The sequence below is a fragment of the Akebia trifoliata genome, chromosome 1, assembly GCF_017979445.1.
Source record: "Akebia trifoliata isolate Shusen 1 chromosome 1, ASM1797944v1, whole genome shotgun sequence".
NCBI lineage: Eukaryota > Viridiplantae > Streptophyta > Magnoliopsida > Ranunculales > Lardizabalaceae > Akebia > Akebia trifoliata.
This window is the reverse complement of record NC_141375.1, coordinates 5,108,582-5,130,146: the sequence shown is the minus strand read 5'-3', so window position 1 is coordinate 5,130,146 and position 21,565 is coordinate 5,108,582. Positions and strand designations below refer to the sequence as shown.

Below are 21,565 nucleotides of genomic sequence, written 5' to 3'. Positions count from 1 at the left end.
CCGACTCAAAATTTATGATTTTGCAATTATTTATTCTTATTATAAAAAAATTATCTTCTTTCATTTTTAGTATCAACAAGTTGAGATCTTTCACTTCTCTAAAATTATTATTTTTATAGTAAATTCTCAAATAATTATAAATTTTTTGTTATATATGAAATATTGTTAATGTTGACACAACTACCATGTAATATTGACAAAATGTTATCAAATTATTAACATTATATGATAACTTTGTCAGCATTACAACATTTCAAAACTATCAAAAAAATTTATAATTATTTGAGAATTTATCATTTTTAACTACTTTTTGTATTTATATATAATCATTTAAAATATTGAGTTTAATGTATTACTTCTAATTAATCAGTACAAATAAATGAAACATGATATAATGAATATTTTGAGTTAAGTTGATTTGGAAAAATTTAATAAAAAATAATGTAACAAAGAGAACACAGATTGCAGCATACAGAAATTTACATGAGTTTCAAATCAAATGATTATATTATCGAAAAAGATATAATCTTAATAAAATCAAACTATCACATAAATATCAGGTGAAAATCATTTTTCTATTTTAGTCCCCTCATCTAAAAAAAATTATACAAGAAATATACAAAATATTAATATTTAGTTGTACTAGTTTCTTGAATTGTTATTTTAAATCTTAATCTTTTAATCCATAAGAACTAATAAAAAATATACAAAATACTACTATTTAATTGTGTAAGATTTTTAAATATTATCACTTACACACTATCCCGATACATTTTAACTACTACGACTCAAAATTTATGATTTTACAATTATTTGTTACTCTTATAAAAAAATTTATCTTCTATCATTTTCAACTTAAATAAATTTAGATTTTCAATTTCTTTAATTTTTTTTTATAGTAAATTAAATAATTACAAAGTTTTCTATATTTTCGAAATATTACTAATGTTGATTTCAACGTAATGTTGAAAAAATGCTATCAAATTGTCAACATTAACAACATTTCAGAAAATACTAAAAAAATTATAATTATTTGAAAATTTATTCTTTTCTAATTATTTTTTATATTTATATATAATCATTTACATTATATTGAGTTTAATGTCTTACTTCTAGATTAATCATTACAAATAGATAAAAGATGACACAATGAGAATTTTACGTTAAAATTGATTAGGAAAAAATTAGTAAAAAATAATGCAACAAATATAACATAAATCATATAGAACATGAAAATTTACGTGAACTTCAAATCAAATACTTATATCATTGAAAAAAATACAATCCTAAAATAACGCAAATTATTACATAGATAGCAGGCGAAAGCCTTTTTTTCATATTTATTTTAAAAATCATAATCCCTCATTTAAAATAATTCATAAAAAATATATAAAATACCACTATTCAATTGTCGAGTCACCACGTATATGAAGATTTGTTGGTCACACTTTTAAGAGTTTGGTGCAATAAGTCATTTTCTCATTATTTTTAAAGGACAAGTAATGATTTTTTAAGATTTGGGATCAAAAGGATAAGTAATGATTCAGTACACTGCCACATCAGTGAGTGTTTTCTTTAATCCGTTCAGCATTTTATAATTTTTAGCCTTACGGAATCGTTGGGAAGCTGCGAATCCCATTTCAACTCACCCAACTCAATCCAGGATCGACCGAGTTTCGAGTTATTCTCATTTAGCTTGTGTTCTGTAGGCTGTATCTTAAATCCTTAAACCCTCTCTCATCTCTCTCATTCATGGCTCCTCCTAGGATTCTCCTCTGTGGCGATGTATTTGGTCGCCTTAATCAGCTCTGCAAGCGCGTCTCAACGGTCCCCCCTCTCTCTCTATCTCTATCTCTATCTCTATCTGATTTCTAGGGTTTATAACTCCTCTACTGTGAACCTGTGATCTACCATTACAGATTTCTCACAATCTGTTCTTCAATTTTATTCAGGTAAACAAATCAACTGGTCCATTCGATCTTCTTCTCTGCGTTGGCCAATTCTTCCCAGATTCATCTGATCGGCTTGACGAATTCATGGATTACATCGAAGGACGCTCCCAAGTTCCAATCCCAACTTACTTCATTGGAGATTATGGCACTAGTGCTGCTAAGATTCTATCCGAATCTTCAAATTCTTCGCTGAATCGCGGTTTCAAGATCAATGGATTGAAGATTTGCGATAATCTCTACTGGTTGAAGGGCAGTGGAAAATTCACACTCCATGGTATAACTTAAACTTCCAATTTCTGTATTATTGTAGTTTTATTTGGAAAATCAATTTTCTGTGAAAATAGACATGAGGAATTGGATATCTTGACGAATTTTTATTTAAAATGAAAATTACTCAAAAATGAGGTAGGATGTCAAATTGTCAATGGATAGCCATTTAACTGCAACCGAAATCCCCATTCTGGATGCCTTTTTATTGGAACTGATTAGAATTGGGTCTAAAATAGTAATTTGTAAGATTCATACTCTTTTTTTTTTCTTTTTTTTCTTTTTTAAGCTTTATTTGCTATTTAGATATGGTTTATGGTTTCGATAACTTTTGGTGTAGGTTTTTATCTCAAATTAGATAAAGAATTTAAGTATCCTCGTTTCATAACCGGAACCAATGGACATCCACAAGTTTTGACGGTTTTTGTTCTGGTTCCATTGATTTAAGAATTTGAACCATACCATAGCACAACTAGAACCAACAAAATTTTATGATTGAACTGATCCATTGACAGGCCTATGGTGAGGGAATACATTAACTTTTTCTATATGTCGAGAAAAATATTTTTCTAGTGGGCTGGGGTGCAGAATATTTTCTGTAATGACAATCATTTTCTTGGAGAAACTGATTTTGAGTCTGACTAGCCTTACTAACTTAGTAAGATTTCAAATCTTACCAAAGGTCATTTGGCACACATGGATTACCACATAGGCAAATCCAACACAATAGCGTTTTAGATGTCATGGAAAAAAATCAGATTAAAAAATAAATAAATAAAATCTTTTTTGAGATTGATCCAAGGTCTTGAAAATGGACAGCTACTGAACACCCAAAAATTAAAATTAAAATTCAATGGTGAAGATTAATTTTTTTTTTCAAAATTCGTAGAATTTTGTCCTCAAAACCATGTGACATTGAATCATGTTTTTGGATGCCACAAGGTGATTTGGTCAGGAAGCTTTCCGTACTAACTTTGTATGGAATTGTTTTTCAATGATTTTTCCACCAAAATACACAATTTTTTTGTTTGATATCGCAAGGTATCCCTGCACCCTTTGGGATGGGTTTGGTCCCTACGATTGCATGCCCTGACCACACAATTATACACATAGCTTAGTTGGTTGACATGTTATAATGCAACTTTGAGGTTGTGGATCCAAGACCAGTTTACCTATAAAAAAACAACAGTATACACAATTATACACTTGGGAACCACATTTTGCCGCACTTCACCTCAATTTCAAAATTTTTTTTATTTTTTTATTAATTATGAGGAATCAAGAATTGGTGTTATTTGATTACATTTGGTTTTGGTACGGCAAGTTGTAATTTTTTTTTCAACCTGTTCACAAATTTTAGGGTTATCAGTGGCTTACTTATCTGGTAAGCATTATTCGGAAGCACAAGCAATTGGAGTGTATAGTCAAGATGATGTTGATGCATTGCGAGCTTGGGCTGAAGAGCCTGGAGTGGTTGACTTGTTCCTAACATATCCTTTTTTTTTCAGTTATTGTTTTTGTGATGTATGTAATTTGAGATAAATTCTTTCCTATAGTACGTACAAAATCAACAAAGTGAAACTGTAGCTTAGGCTTAATAATATTGGATTGATTAATATGAATACCTTGACGCTTATATCACTAATGAATGGCCAAGTGGGGTCTTCAACAGAGCTGATATATCTGGGGCTCCACCTGAAGTTTCAGATTCTTTGGGTAGTGATCCTATTATATCAGAGTTGGTTGCAGAGATTAAGCCTCGGTAAGTGATGATTGCAATTGTTGCTTATGTGTGCCTGTAGTGGTAAACTGGTATTCTCTTATGAAAGATGGGAAGAGGACTAGTTGATGTTCGCTTCAGGTCGTTAGTTGCTTTGTAACATCACTAGTTACTGATGACTCTCTCCTTTTAACCATATTGTTTTGTTTCACTAATTAAAAATCTCTAATTACATTTTGAAAGCTTTCAGGCTTTGCTCTAAGCTTACATTCAAATAACTCTGCCTTAATGCTAGAGATACTGAGCATGAATATATTATTTATAGCTACCAATCAAATTAAATGTATTTAGGGCTGCAACTCGAGCGGGTTGGGGATCAACCTGTGCCCTTGTCCAACCCAACCTCGGGCATGAAATGCTCAACTTGAACCCTAGCCAAGTCGGGTTGTTCGGGTTAATGCATTTCTCATTAATACTAGATAATTTAGTATTGGTAAGGGTTTATATAAAGATAAGTGGTGTGTAAAAGAACTAAAAATTTACAATTATTTTTCCTAAAAATGTGTTTCAAAAGTTTATATAAATAAAATTATAAGAAAATTTAAAGAGAATAGAAAAATAATAAGATTAACTAAAATAATTATTTTTTATTAATAATCACAATTTTCAAGAAAAGAAAAATACTAAAGTTGTAATATAATCATTGTATGACAATATAGAGTTACACCTAAAACAAAGCATTAATAACAAAGCAATTATTTATCTAAGGAAAATAATCACACATTAGTTTTGATATATAGAATAAACAAAAACATACATATTGAAATATGAATTATGAGTATGAAAGAAACCACGATAAGAAATATTTTTAAATTATAATCATATTAAGTTTGGGTTCGGGTAAATTGGGTTGGGATACCTATCCCCGCGCCCAACCTGATTTGAGTTGGGCATTTTTTTTTTGCCCGAATCTGAGGCCGAACCCAAGCTAACTATGCCCAAACCTGACCCAAGGTCGGGTTCAGGTTTTGACCGCCCAAGTTGTGGCCCTAAATGTATTGTTCATAGCTGGTGTAAGGTAAATTATTTTGTCTAATTATAATTGTTATCTTTTGTGTGCATAGGTATCACATTGCAGGTACTAAAGGTATATTTTATGCACGTGAACCATACTCTAATGATGAGGCTGTACATGTGACCCGCTTCTTGGGTCTTGCCTCTGTTGGAAATAAAGATAAACAGGTCTGATTTTTATTCTCAACCTGAGTTAGTACTATTTTCATCAACTCTCTTTCATTATACTTTAAGATAATTGTTTTTCCTTCCAGAAGGCAGTTGAACATTTTGCTAAAACTACTTATGTAAAGATAAATGGAGATGTTTAAATGTACAACATTTGTTGAAAAGGAATTGTTGGCTAAAGATGTTGACTCTAACACTCTAAATTTCTTATATGACCTATAAATTGATATTGGTGACATACATTTTCAGCCTACACTCTTCTAGGAAATGATGATTAATATTTGTTTCTAAAAAAAAAGACCAGAACTATGATAACATGTCTAGTCATTACTTCTATTATTTTTGAGTAACAAAAGGTTGTGTTTGGTATTCAATAAATATCCCTTTAAATTTCTTAAAGAGTTTACACTAGAAAGAGGAAACACCAATGTAGGAATGATGATATCTTGAAGGACTGCTTTTGGCCTTCAAAGGCTCAACAATTTCTCTCCTTCCAGATTCCCCAACAAAGTTAAATTGCTTCAAAGTTAGAGAGGAACACTGAGAGATTGACACCCCTCAATCAAGTAAAGAAACAAACTAGGGAGGCACCCCAAGATGCCTAAAAGTGACAGGAAATGAGGCCAGACCTCACAAGCTAACCTCACAAGCTAACCTTTCAATAGATTAAGAGCTGACCTACAACCTCTCCATCCCCCTTGCACATAAAGAAGAGATTTTGGGTGATGTAACTTTAACGAATGATATGTCCTCAAAAGGCTTATCAAGCCAGCTACATTGCTTTGGAGAGAGATAGTTGAAAGAAAATTGGTTTGACCTTGGACGATTTTGGGTTGGGGTGGCGATGGGTCAGGTTGTGCCATGTTCGTGTCATGTTGAAGTACGGGTATTCTAAAAATTTGCCCAACCCAAGCCCGACCCTTTTAATAATCATGTCAAAACTTAAACCCGAGCCCGACACATTTATTGAATAGGCAATCTGACCCGACCTGTGTAACCTATTAAATAAAATTCTAATCTTACGTGGAAAAAGTAGGTTCTATTTCCACCACAAAAAATAGTGTTGTGGATTTACATCAAGACACATATTTGTGGTAAAACTAAAACCAACACAAGGGAGAGAAGGCATGTGTATCCCAAAAAGAGGTTGCTTATGTGTCAAAACTAAAACCAACACAAGGGAGAGAAGGCATGTGTATCCCAAAAAGAGGTTGCCCAAGAAACCTGATGTGAATTGATCTTGTACATCAAATAGTTCTACTAAGTAAAATTAGAATGACAAAAATTATAAGAGAAAGAGAAAGTGAAAGAGAAAAAAAGAGATGGAGATAGAAAGGTCACCTGTGTGGTGTTCTTCTCAAATTGTGGAGACGAAGAAGATGAAAGGGAATCGTTCTGTGGCGTCCCGCCAAATGCTAATACAAATCCCCATGTCAGATCTCGAGGTACTAGGTGGCACCTCGAAATTTCGGCATGGTCTCCTTTGTTTATGTTAGCATTCCAAGGCGTTCAACCTGCACCTGATAAACGACATACAATCTGCATGTATACATTCAAAATAGAATACGAGCGGAAGCCTATATACATCCAATAATATACGGTAGATCAGAGTGCGGAAGAAGAAATTTTCGGGATTATACAAAGATTCCTCACTCTAACAAGAGTCCTAACGCTCAGTACAAATCTATAATACTCCTAGACAAATGGAGTATAACTCCAATACTTACCAGGTGACGGACTCTGGTTGTCTATCTGACCCACCAGATAGTCCTCACTCGTGTCCTATACTTGCTTCACCAAGCTCCGGATCTGAAACAAAAAAAAAATGGAGAAAGAAAGGGTGAGTAACAATGGTTACCCAGTAAGGAATAACACAATTTCTGCCAATAACCTCTTCTAACATGAACGAATAAGCATACTAAATCATTTTAAAATATACAAAATTTTACAGAAGAACTACGATTAACTGGTACATATAGCCAGGGATGAACAACTAAACATTTTAAAACTCACATTACATCGATCAGCAGTACTCACTATAACATTCTCTTTTTATATAAATCTAATTAATCAAATAGAAACATTAAACACGGATTTCATTTTATATATCAAAATAAGACAACATATACGTAATACACAATGGTGGAGTATTGGAATTAGAGAGTTGGGATTCACGACTGGATCGCTCCCAGTCGGGACATGATGTTACAATTCTTCTCTGGCTTTTAGTTCCTGATTTTGTGGCTGGTCGTTGTTTACCACGTTTGGTTGACCATTTATCCGGCTCAGGCTGGCCGTTTGACGTGACCGTAAGCAATGAGTCTCTTTTCGATGCGTCAGAACGTTCGACTACTATAGATTGTTAGTGATCACTGACTAATCATCTTCGTCTATGCCTATCATGCGTACATGTAATTCCCAAATATACAAACCATTCGTATACGACCACCTTTACATTACAAGTTCACTGGTAAAGATAGAGAGGAATAACCCGGATTCCAGTTGTGACTCCACTCTCATACGCGTCCCATACCACGTATGAGCTTGGTGGTCCCTACCGTACATCTCAGGATAGTACACCACTCCGGATGATATGACGCACTATCCCTTCAGACATTCACAGACTCTTTAACAACTCACAAAATAGCTACATATATAGATTATTTTCATTTGAAAACAAAAGAGAAATTAACAATACAAGGTTGGGAATGGATATCCAGTTTCCTACCATGCAAGTGTGGTCACCCGGCCTAAAATAAATAACAAAACGGAAACGTAAACAGCGCCTCGCGCTAACAGAAATTTAAATAAACATGCAACCAACAATATTATCCCTGGATATCTGTTTACCAACCTGCACACAACACAACAACGTAAAATGCAGACATCACCCCTCGGGTGTGACTCGGACATTTTACCGTTTCATACCCTTTTTCCCTTTTTTCGATTTTTACAGTTTTCAATCTCTTCATAAAATATCCATTTTCTGATATTCATCAATTCAATATGAGTTCATTGAATATTAAAAATCACATTTTTCAATTATAGAATATAGAATTTATTTCTATCAATAATATTGAAAAAAAAATATAAATTTCATATCAAAACGGGGTCCGAGCAGTGCACAAAACCCAATTTATGGAAATAACCCGTTAAAATACCCTACCCACGTATAATTTATTAAAAATACAATTAAACATATCAAACATGCAATTTTTGGCGTGAATTTTTGAAATAACAAAATAATTCTATATTTTAGAAATACATCCAAATTTTTTTGATAAAATCCTAAGTGCAATTTTAACAATCTACGATTATTAATAGAAATTGAGAGTTCCTTACAATGTCTAGGCGAAAGGATCGAAGTGTGTGCGCGGAAATCAAGGCGATCGGCACGGAAATCGAGACGGATCGAACTTCGAAGCGACTGATTTTTGAATATGGCCTGGTGGTTTTGAAGATCTCGATGTGCTCGTCTCTTCTCCCTTCTACAGCGGAAGACGGTTTGATCCAGAAACGGATGAAAATCGAGGTCGAAGTTTCGAAATCTCCGTATAAAAATATGGCTAATTTTTGACTATACGGGGTAAAAAAGACGAGAAAACGGAAGGAATTTGGGTGGGTTATGTAGAGAATGAGGCTGCGGACGTTTCTCCCTTCTGCGTCGGAAGACGGTTTGACCCCGAAACGGACGAAATCCGAGGTCAAAGTTTCGAAATTTTCGTATACAAATACGACTGATTTTTGACGATATTGGATGAAAAAGAAAGTGAAATGGAAAGAGGTTGGGTGGGTTTTGTAGAGAACGTAGCTGTGGACATTTCTCCCTTCTGCGTCGGTCGTCGACGGCGAGCCGTTTGCACGAGATCTGAGGTGGAAGTTTGAAAAAAAAAATGAATTTTTCATTATATATGTCGCGGCTGTATGCGTGGGTTGGAGGAGACAAAGTTAAAAAAAAAAATTAAAAATTAAAAATTTTTATTTATATAAAATTTGGGACAAAATCGGTATTTTGTCAATTATTTCGATCGACGATAACTTGACTGTCCGGACTCCAAAACTGACAAATGAATACTCCATTTCGCCTAATTTTTCGTTCCGGATCTAGTGGTGTAGTCAATTTCTACAAATTCTGTCTCTAACAAAAATTTATATTTTTGGCCTGAGGTGACCCCTAAACTTGATGTCGTTTTCGTTTCTGACGATAATTCGACTTTCTGATCTCCAAAAATGACAAATAAATAGTCCATCTTCAATAATTTTTCGTTAGGAATCCAATGATGTAATCGAATCTTAATAATTCTTGCTCTAGCAAAAATTCACTATTTTGGCCTGGTCCGACTTGATAATCGAGGATTTACAACTTTTCTATTCGGACTCGCACTTGAACGTGCTTACAGGCTAAACTATGTTTTTCGATCATTTTCAATCCAATGGTGAGGTCAGATTCTATTAAAAATGATCAGAAACATCATAAAGTTTTACCCCTAAGTCCCACTTTCAAGATTTTCTAAAAATTCCACTATTTATTTTTTTCCTCGAGATACGAATTGAAAATTCGGGGTTTTACATGTATAGCCAGACAAAATCGCAACAAAAAAAATAAAGATTTATGGATAACCCATAATTATTTGATAAATATATTAAACACCCTCCATATTTTAAAAAATTTGAAAAAACATATGTATTATAAAAATATGTTAGAAAAAGTCCTACAAAATTCTGGCAAAAATGGATAATTTTAAAATCCCTTAAATAATTGTTGATATTTGAGAAACCTCATGTCTCATGATTTAAGTGGATTATTTATGAGTCGGGTTGTATGTGGGTCAAAATGATACATTAATGATATGATAATTAAACATGACAAATAAGTTAAATGGATTGACGTCCCTAACTTAGACACAACCGATTTAATAACCAGGTTAGACGGGTTGATATTTGAGATACCTCCTATTTTTCATGATTTAAATGGATTATATACGAGTAAGGTTTTATGTGGGTCAAACGACATATTAATAACATGATACTTAGACGTATCAAAACAGGTTTAAGCGGGTTGACGTTCCTAACCTAAACACAAACCATTTAATAATCGGTTAGATGGGTCAACACGATTGTGACCCAAACACAATTAGGCTCAACCCAAACTATCACACCCCTGATTTAGGATTTAGATTTTTTCAAATCTCGAGGGTGGAGCAAAAGAAAAAAAAAATCAAAATCAAGATCTTCAAAGTTTAAATACAATGTGAATTTCTTCCAAATAATTTCGACAGAATTTCTCTTAAAAATTGGACTTATGAAAAATTTTCACCTATAGAAATATACCTGTATAATCAAAATCCATATATCCACTGCATTCCAACCACTACATAACGAATATATGTTATTTTAAATATAAACATAACTATAATTATAACTCAAAAGTGTACATACATCAATTACACATCTCATATTGATTGATAGTTGTCCATGTTATAAACATTAACTTTCACAATCTAGATATATACACATAAGGATACACAACACACATAGTGCTAATAAATATAAGGAAATCCAAAAATATACAAAATTAGTTCTACTAAACTCCAATCTCAGCTCACATATAATCAAAATAGTGTTCATCCTGATTTTGTGAGCCTTTTATATAATGTTCCCCATTAGAAATAGGCATCTTGATAGTTGGGACATCTAAAATGTTTTGTTGGTAAGGTGAGTAATAAGGAAGTTACTCAATAGTAAACTCAAATTTCAAATCAATAGTCCTAATATGAATGGATAAACAAGCTAATCTATTAAAAATAATGCATGTTTTTAAATAAATAAATAAAAATGAATAACATTCGAAACAAACTAATCTTTAATAAAATAGTAACGAAATATTTTCATCTCATAATAAAACAAAAGAAATATAAATATGTCATAAGAATATCAATCCTGGTGGTATTTGATAAGAATGATAAGGTATACAATTGATACAAAAGTATTGATTTGTATATCGATGCTTCAGTACTTAACCAGTGTGAAGCTCATTGTTAATTCTTGATTTTATGCTCGGTCTGACAATTTACCATCATTGGTTGATCGTGTTTTCCGGTTCAGGTTGGTTGTTGATCCCTAATGGAGATTAATCATTTGACTACTATAGATTGTAAATGATCATTTGATAAGTTATCTTTATCGTACCTCTGTAGTATGCATGTGTCCTTAATCAATCTAGTCATCTACAAACCATCCTTACAATACAATTTGTTGTTTTCCAATAAAGATAAGATAGGAATTTCCCGAATAGTAGGTATAATGGTATTCTTAAGTGATATCCCATACTACCGGATAGAATATCAAATCATTATTATTTTAAATTAATTGATTGTTTTCGAAAAGAGTTACTAATTAATTTTATAGGCATTCATTACCCCTTTAATGGATAACAAAAATAGTAATTATATTTTTCAAAATTCATTTGAAATAAATTAAAACAAATTTGCAAGTGTGATGACATTCCTAGGTATTCTAGAATTATAAACATGCAGTAGTATATCGGAAATAGTAAATCATATAGTAATAAACATGCAGGTACACCGTCCCACGGTTATCATCTTAATTGCATTATATGTTCTATTACACAGTGCTCAAAAGTACTCTAAACTTGGAAATTCCTCAACACAAACACATACAACCAAGAATCCCATTCTTGATTCTATTTTAAATTTAAACATTTCATTAATTTTTTTATAAATTATTATCCAATGAAAATACATTTTCAAAATAGGGTGTCTTAACCGTTTTTATACTAACCCAAATTCATTTATTTTTATTGTACAACTTTAAAAGATCAGAGAAACACATATAAAATGAATTATTTTACAATTCGATGTATGAATTTTGAATTTAAATCAATAATAAACTTGAAACTAATTATCAAAATTAAAATAAAATAGAATTCATTGAAAATTATATTACAAATTTGAAATTATAAGTTTCCTACCTTCACAGCTAGGTTTTACGCATCCCTACGGTATAAAAATTATTTTTCTAGCTAATTCCCTTAGTGATTCGACCAATTAATCCGATGACAAAGTAGATCTCAACGTCGTGGATATTTTGTTCTTTAGTGTCGGATCTTAATTCACATTTGAAACACGTTTAAATATCGATCGAAGGTAATGTTTACGAACCCACTATCAAAACCCACTTGTCTTTGTTTCTATTTCTATCTCTTTCGTAGCGTGAATGAACATTAACTTATATTATATTATAATATATAAAATTAATACACCTAGGTATTTAATCTGTTAACACATTAAAACTTGTACTATTATATTATGTAATATAATATAATACATTATAACTTGTTCTATTATATTATGTAATATAATATAATAATATAATTATATGTAATATAATAATATTTATATTTATATTTATTATACCTTACCCCTTTAACACTTCAATAATTTCAAATATATCTCTTTTATATAAATAATTATAATTAAACCTAATTTTATAAAAATAATTTATTTTAATATTTTAATAATATAAAAAATTAAATAATATTATTATTTTTCATATATTTTTCTTTTCTCGGTTATATCCGTTACATTAGATAAATTCGAACTGTGTATCTCGGATTTTCAAAATTCCTCACCGATTTTTCTTTATTGACCACAAATACCTTTAACGCCCTAAGTTTTCTTGATAAAATTAATATTTTCATAACTTATCATATTAAACTTGGATTTAAGTATGCTGATAGTCTAAACTATATTTTTCGATACTTTGGAACTCAATGATAGCGTCCGCTTGACCGAAAGAGCTTCCTATAAAATTTGAGTTTTATCTACTTTAACTAAATGTTCTAATATTTCGATCATAATCATGATAAAATTACTCAAATTGTACATTTCATTTGTCAAATTCTCCTTCTAGCAAATCTTTATTTTAGATTGACAATGTTACGATTTATTTTTAATTTTTTTTTAGAAATTAAATAGAAAAATTGGTCAATATAGTTGATTTAATTTCTCGATATACGTAATAAAATTTCACGTTACACAAACCCACTACTTTCATGTCATTTTCGAGTCGTGTTCGCGGGTCGTGTTAAGATTGTCACCCCTGATTTTGGGTAAAGCTTATTGCAGTAGCTCCACTACACAATGCTGGATATTCTCTTCCCCTTCCAATCACCAACCTTTAACCTTTAACATGGAAATAAAATTTGACCTTTGATGATTATTGGTCATAGAGTGAAAAAACTTCGTATTGTTATCCTCTTCCTTCAACCAGTTCACCTTCGATTTTTTTTTTTCTTCCAACTAACCTCCTCCACTGCCACCAAAGCTTGAAATTTCACACTTAGGCAAGTTTCTACGACGACAACAACCTCAATTCCTCCTTCCTATCTAGCTCCTCGATCTCAATTACCACTTCTTCTTAATCTTGATCTTGCCAAAAGATTATTCCATCTCTTTAGCTTTTCTTTGATGGCTTTGAGGGCTTGCATTTAAAAATTGCATCCGGTTTGTTGGAGATCACTAAGCCGCTCCACTGCTCTTGAATGAATCATCTCCTTGAAATTCTGATGCTAAAGCCACATATTCCCATTAAAAGATAGATAGGGCAATGATCCAATGCCAGGTTAGGAATCGTTTCTTGGACAATTGCAGTGAAGTGCTCCTCCATTCACTAGGCACTATGAACCTGTTGAGCCTATTAAGAATAGGCTGCTCCTGATTGGTCGGCCAAGTATAATGCTTTTAATTTCTTTGCCATCTAATGTTTTTCTCAGTTTCGCTGTATTGTAGAATCAATCATGCTTTGCTTCTGCACGATCACGTCCTTGTAAGCTTGAAAAAAATTAAAGATGCGCTGCATGTTCCTGCACAAAACAAAATTTTATACTTCCGTACTACTTTCTATGTTTACAAACATTTGAAGTTAGCTTCTAGGCATTTCATAACTCTTCGTAAATACACCTGCTTCTCAGAAATTTATTCATGCGATTTCTCCTACTCCAGCGTCTACTATGTCCGCTGCAGAGATTTGTATGAAGCCACCAAACACCACCTTATCTCCATATATAGTTAGAGAGAAAAGTGCAGCTCATGCTAAGGAAGCTGCAAAGCGACCAAACAATAGTGTTTCTGACACACAATACTGGCGCTATGATGTCTCCCAAAAACGGCAGAGGCAGGGAGATGGTGAGAAACTGTGTTTCAAATTTACATCTTCAGGATCTTGTTCACGAGAGGAAAGGTGCAACTTTCGACATGACATGGATGCGGTGGAGCAATATTTGAGAGGTGTTTGTTTTGATTTCCTTAATAAAGGAAAATGTGAGAGGGGCCCTGATTGCAACTTTAAGCACGGCTTAGTGGACAAAGATGAGAGCGTTTCTCACGGTAGACAGAAATCTGAGAAAACTGGCAGGTATGTATAGTGTCATATGAATTATGTATTATGTTTCTCACGGTAGACAGAAATCTGAGAAAACTGGCAGGTATGTATGGTGTCATATGAATTATGTATTATGTTTCTTCCCTACAAGAGTATGTTGGATACTCAACCAAATGATGTTTGAGCCATTCCATTTTGTTAGTGACCACTTTCCAAACGACAATCTTATTCTCCTGAAAAGAAGAAGAATATTTTTGGAGAGCTGCTATCGGCACCCCAACTTTTACTTAGTACACCCCAATTTTTTAAATTGTTTATCACACCCCAATTAAAGATTAAAACACACTCTTCGAATATTATGAAGCTTTGGCCCAGATTATAATCTCAACATTACAAAACATTATAACATTTTTCAAACAATTTCAGTAGTTTCGGCTCATTTAAAATCCTAAACCCAAAAAATAAAAATCTAGCAAAAAAAATGAGATATCTTCTATTGGCACCCCAACTTTTACTTATTCTCAACCATTCACTTATTTTCTTTATTTTTAATTGGGGTCTTATAAGTAAAAGTTGGGGTGCCGATAGAACCTCTCAATTTTTGGGCTGACCCAAATGATCCGGCTAAGGCATAGATGATGCTGATGCTGATGAAAACTTCTTTTGAGATTTTCTAAGACAACCAATTTTATATCTTCCTGTTCCATGCTATAAGTCATCACTCGATTAATTTTCAGGTCTAAAGATTGCTGGTTCTGCTTGTCAAGCCCCAATGTGGATTCACATCTTATCATAAGCATAGGAGAAAATTACTACTGTGCACTTGCTAAGGGACCACTGGTTCAAGACCATGGACTCATTGTACCTGTTGAGCATTTCCCTAATACTCTCTCCTTACCTCCAGAAGCAGAAATAGAGCTAGAGAGATTCAAAAAAGCACTGAAGATGTATTTCAAGAACCAGGGCAAGGAAGTTGTTTTCTTTGAGTGGGTTTTCAAACATGGCACTCATGCTAATCTTCAGGTAAAAGTTGCTCTCTCAAGTTTCTGCTGTAGATGATTAAATAGTAAAGTGGATTGATCAATAGCTTTTTGTCTTATATTTCTATTTGTATGCTAATTTAATAAACGTGCTATATGATTTTTTTAATAGAATTTTTCACTAATTCCCAATTATTTACTTACTAATTGAATATTTCTTGTGCAGGCTATTCCCATTCCTTTGTCCAAAACATCTGTTGTTCAAGAGTATTTTGGTTCAGCGGCTGAAAAATTAGGGTTCAAATTTGTAACCATGAAACCCAGTAAGTGAATTGTTGTAATTACATCTTTTACAAATATTTCTTTTGCATAGGTTACTACACCTTGATCCTTCACATCCCTAGGTTTTCTGTGTTTGACATAGCAAGATGTATCTTTATGTTAAGGTCCCTTTATGTGTATGAATTCATTGGGGAGAAAATGTGAAATATATTTCCATTTGCTTAGAGGAGCTGGAGATAAACTGTATGTACACATTTAAACTGAAAACAGAAAAATATTATGAAAGGGATGGCCTTATCCCCTGATTCAGTTTATAAAGGAAAGGATGGAGTCTGTTCTCATCTGGCTAATGGACTGAATGTGAATACTTTGATGGTTTGCTATCCATAATCACCAAATCAGGGTTTGGGAGTTAGTCGGCAAGGGAAAATTTTGGAAAATTCAATAAAATCGGGGAAAAATCGAGCTAGGGTTAGGACTGTGCAATTATTCCTAAAAGTTGTTGTTACCATATTATATTATCAAATCCCATACTACACTAATCCCATATTAATATCATGCATGCATCCTCAAGAAATAACCACGGGTCTATGGCATTTTCAAAGTTTATATTGTACCGGTCAAAAGATCAAAATCAAAATCATTATCTTACGCTTTATTGGTAGAATGGTCGCCATTATCCTCATCAATGTTATATCCTCTTACTAGTGCATCAAGCTCATCTTTCATTTTTTTTCTTTCTCAATTTAATCGCAAAGATCGTGATTTAATTGTGAAGTTCATGATTTAATCACAATATTCATAAAAGTTGTGCCTTATTGGAAAAGTCACAATTAAATCGGTCAAGGGAAAAGTTCACAATTTAATGTGACTTTTTCAATAAGTTGGAGAATTTGGTGACTATTTTGCTGTCATCATCATTGTCAAGGCCTTATCCCAAGTATCTAGTATCAACTGAACAAACCATGTTCCTCCATTGAATTCTATTTAAAATGACTGAATGAATGAAGGATCAATATTTCAATCGGGAAAGTGGTTATGGAGGCTTACTAATAGGGCTCTTTTGGGAAAGTGATTATGGAGATTTTGGGAGGAGAGTAGAGTTTGTGGAGGAGAGTTATTAAGGTAAAGTATGGGGAGAAGAGGTTTGGGTGGTGTAGCGGTTAGCCCCCAAGCATTTTATGGTTGTAGCGTGTGGAAAGGGATTCTCAAGGTCGTAGATCAATTTGATAGATGTGTCACTTATAGAGTGGGTTTAGGGGACAAGATCAGGTTTTGGGAAGATAGCTGGTGGGATAATTCGACTTGGTCAATTCAAGATTCTTCTTTTTACACTTATTCTCTAAAAAAGAATTGCTCGGTTCAACTATCTGATTTGTAATGAAAGCATCACTTCTTGGGATCTGAGCTTCAGAATGATTGGGAGATATCGAAGGTAACATCTTTTTAGATCTTTTGAATTCTGTCCAATTCAAGGTGAATGAGTAGGACAAGAGAGAATGAAAATTATCTAAGGACAAGAGATTCTCATTTCGATCCTTCTACAAATTCGTTCTCCCTTCGTTCGAAAATTATATTTCAGAATCTATCTTTTGGTCAGTTATTGTCCTTCCAAGGTTTGTTTCTTTGTTTGACTAGCTTCCTTGGGAAGATTCTTAACTTGGATAATTTGATAAAGTGTGGTTGGATCACTCCAAAATTTTGTCCCTTATGCTTGAAGGATAGAGAATCTGTTAATCACATCCTAATCCATGTTCTTTTTTCCGAGGTATTTGGACAAACTTTCTCTCCCTTTTTTGAATGTAAAGGGTTCTTTCTCAAACTTGCTTCTCATTATTGGAAGGGTGGACATTAAATATCTTCTCTTGTAGAAAATGATACATTTGGGCTATTCTTCCTTTGGCTATTGCTTGGGGTCTTTGGAGAGAGAAAAATTAGGGTGTTCCAGGGCGAGGATAGTATGTCTCATGCTGTGTTTATGGAGATTTTGGGGCTGCTCGACCTTTGGTTGAAGTTGAGCAAAGATTTTTCAGGGTCTTCTTTCGATGATTCTGTGTTCAAATGGGACTCATTATGTGATTCTTAGTGCTTTTTATTTGTTGTTGTTTCTTTCAGCTTTGTAGACTTTTTTGTTTCATTGTTCTTATGTGGGGGCTACCTCAGCCTCCTTTTGTATCTTCTTTCTCTTTTTTTCAATAAAATTAGTTATTAAGACACTTAATCCTTGTGATGCTGATCTAGCTTTAACTTGTAAATGATGAATGGTTCTTCTCTTGGGCACTGTTTCCATTTGAAATATCGTACTAGTGGCTGTGTCTGAAACAACTTATTTTCCCCTTCTGTTTGTACTTCAACTCCTGCATCGATTCAACTGCCTAACACTTCTCATAGCTAAGATCTAGATGACATGTTCTTTGACGTGTAGTTCTGATTCAATAATTTGTTGTTAGTCTGAACTGGCTTTAGATGTAAAAAAAAATGTCTTCATTGATTGTGGTTTCCATATTGAGTTTTTCAAGATGATCCTGCTTATGTTTCTATTCATTATTCTGGCAGACAGTAATAATTCTTCTGAAGGGAGAAAATTATTAGAGGCACAGTTCGACAGAAAAATGAGTTTGTTCTATGTGGAACTCCCGGAAGGAAATATACTCACACATTCTGTTGATGTCAATGAGAAATTCCCAGTCCAATTTGGACGTGAGGTAATTATTACTAAATTTCATTACTATATATGATTGCCTTTTCTGCCCTGGAATAGTCTGGTGGATGTGATTAAAATTTTACCTCTGTTTTCTTGTAAACGAATATTACTTGGGCAAATTATTTTTGCATGGATTTTTTTTTTTTTTGTATTTGTATTTGATTTTGCTGAAAATAAAACAAAAACAAACCAATTTTCTCCCAATCAGCTTCTCTCCTTTGTGGTTATTCTATAAGTTCTAATGTTTGTATCTGACTGTCATATTGCTTTCCTCATCCTATGTAATGTGTTACGATATACGAATGCTTTTTTGTCGGTATAGGCTTAATTTGAAGCACCCATGACATCATTTTGTTGCAAGTTGCCAAAAACGTAAATATATATGGCTTGACACCCTTTTGGGCTACTGAAACCTTTAGGCTAACCCCTACTCCCATGTAAAGATTCAAAATACTCCAAATGTATTGGTAGCCAAAATCTCTTCTATTTATTGTATCATAGGTTCTCTAGCTTTGTTTATACATCTACATGAGAAGGACTTGGAGAATCAATTTTAGACAAGGAAGTCTATGGCACCATCTTCTTGATCATATGGTGGCGTGCTAATTGCATAGCTATGCATTATGCATGGTGGAGATTTCCCACTAACTGATTGGTCTTTCAAGGTCCCATGTGCAAGAAATCCATGTAACTGGTTGGTTGTAAAAATGTCTTGGTAATTTACTTTAGAATGTAATTTGATTGGATGGTAGCAATCATCAAGAGGGATCCATTGAAGGGTGTATGCCACCCTTTGCACGTCGGATTTGGCTCTCCCATTGTTGACTTTCATGCCCCCATCTCCAAGATTGGTACCTTAGATTTTCGTTTTTTATTGAATGTTAGTATAGGCTTCATTTCTTTGATACTTGGAATAAATAGTTACGAGAGGTTGGTTGGAGCATAATAAACGGTTTCTGAGTATAAAAGTTATTCTCTAAAATAAAATCTAAATTAGTGTTGTCTTATTTTTTTCCCCTAAATAATGTTTATTTGAACAAGGATCAAGACATGTAGGTCTGGAAAGTTGACTTCTAAAGTCCCACACGCTTATAGGGCCCACATGTATATGAGTCAAGGGTTGATTTTCATTGAAGATGACCTCATCATGGAGATCATCATCACAAAAAAAAAAAAAAAAAGGCACTTTTGAGACTTGTAATCCTATTGAAGTTGACATTAAAAACAGATTGTCCATATTTGTTTAATTTGTTAATAAACATTTTATGAGGTTAAAAATATTAGAATGAGCTGATCTTTGGTGAGGATGATCTTTATGTCTTTATGGTTTAGAGTTCATCCTAACAAGATATTATCCCTTGATTCCATGAGGACCCTTATGAGACCGTGACTTTAAATGTCTAACATCGAGGTGTATACGGATCCCGAGTCTTTGAAAAGATATGACAAATGGTGATTTTTGTTTTCCAACAAATAATATTTTTCTCAAAGTTTCTGTTGCCAACCACTATTTTCTATTGACAAATTGGAACCTCATCTCTTTTGAGTTAGAACTGATAATGGGCTCGCCATCTCTTCTTTCTCTCTATCCATCACTTCAGTTTTAATTAATATAATTTAACCAAATTGGTATTTTTAAAATAGAAGAAATCCATACTTCTCAGTTGATTTAGAATGATATGTTAGGTATTTTATTATTAGTTTTCTTAGTTTTCCTAAAATATATGAGTGGTCCTACACAATACTTGTTTAACTAATTGGGTTTAGAAGGTTGTTACATCATGTGTAATTAGTAAACAAATCTCAACTAGAATTTATCGTGGGATCTAAAATCTAAGTGTCCTATAGAATTCAATGGCCTAGGTGGGTGTGTGTGCGTGTGTGTGTCGTCCTCTTCAGTGGTAAAGCCTTCATTCACTTAAGATTCCATGATGGGTTTGAGCTCTAGATGGAGTATTTTTTTGGAGATTAGTCTTTATAAGTTGCACTGTATAATAATAAACTCCCTAATTGATTGGGATATATAATTTAAGCTATGAAACATTGTGCTACCGTTCATCATTTATTACCTTGTTACTTCATTATGACTATGTGATTGATGTATTTATTATTACTGCTCAAGTGCATACCACAACTATATCTGAAATCCCTTAAATTTGCCACACAAATCTCATGATTAACGTATCTTTTTTTGTTGAAAAAAATTAGTAGAACAATAAAACCATTACTAAAGATGGGAACAATATATTGTATTTGCAGGTTCTGGCAGGCTTGTTGAATGTGACAGATAGGTCTGATTGGAGGAATTGCAAGCTTAGCAAAGAGGATGAAATCAAGATGGCAGAAAGCTTTAAGAAGCGATTTGAAGAATTTGATCCAACGCAGTAATTTTCACCATAGGTGGTAAAGTAGCTATTCTCGATAACCATTTTGTTTAACATCAGTAATTTTGTTAAATATATGTAAATTGATTGCTGGTAGGAAAATATTTTCACCGTAACATCGATTAACTTATTTGTAAGTGAAGGATGGAATTACAATTGCCAAACAAAATTCGCATCAATGTTAGTTGAGTAACACATCTTTAAATGAGACAAAACAGTCTTAGTATAAACTGAGAATGTCCTAAGCACATGGGTTTGCTCTAGGGATCTCCTTGAATAAAGTCATATATCGTCTCTGGCTCAGGAATTGATATCTTGTAGCACTCCTAATTCTTAACACGAATCCCCAAGATTTTGTGTTTGGATCCAAGGCATTACATAATTATTCCTATAGATGATAACAATATAAAGAGTCAATGCAGGACTAAGATTATAAAGCAGCAGCCGAAACATAATAAACTAAACTATAAACATGACAATAACCTACAAAATATCTGAATGCATGAGTACTCAAATACTAAAACTCAAAATATAACAGTAGAAAGAATGGCATATCATCGCCAATGTATGAAAATCCTCTCATTGAAACTAGTAGAAATAGTTTCAATGCTCACCTTGAAGTGGACACCGAT

At 33.1% G+C, this 21,565-nt stretch overlaps 1 protein-coding gene across 1 annotated transcript; it reads left to right on the top strand.

The window, feature by feature from the left end:
- Positions 1-1,676: 1,676 nt before the first annotated feature.
- Positions 1,677-21,128, top strand: LOC147410507 (CwfJ-like family protein / zinc finger (CCCH-type) family protein). The gene is made up of 10 exons (XM_086436234.1): positions 1,677-1,827; positions 1,953-2,226; positions 3,580-3,709; positions 3,862-3,981; positions 5,064-5,181; positions 14,174-14,616; positions 15,321-15,606; positions 15,790-15,886; positions 18,402-18,550; positions 20,809-21,128. The coding sequence occupies exons 1-10, from the start codon at positions 1,753-1,755 to the stop codon at positions 20,935-20,937; spliced, it is 1,821 nt and encodes a 606-aa protein (XP_086292360.1). The 5' UTR covers positions 1,677-1,752; the 3' UTR covers positions 20,938-21,128.
- The last annotated feature ends 437 nt before the right edge of the window (positions 21,129-21,565 follow it).

What these genes read in the sequence shown, in the direction of transcription:
- LOC147410507 (XM_086436234.1), top strand. Translation starts at nt 1,753, where the DNA reads ATGGCTCCTCCTAGGATTCTCCTCTGTGGCGATGTATTTGGTCGCCTT. An exon ending in ATTTGTAACCATGAAACCCA is followed by an intron (nt 15,887 to 18,401) that starts GTAAGTGAATTG and finishes TTATTCTGGCAG; the next exon opens with ACAGTAATAATTCTTCTGAA. An exon ending in CAGTCCAATTTGGACGTGAG is followed by an intron (nt 18,551 to 20,808) that starts GTAATTATTACT and finishes TTGTATTTGCAG; the next exon opens with GTTCTGGCAGGCTTGTTGAA.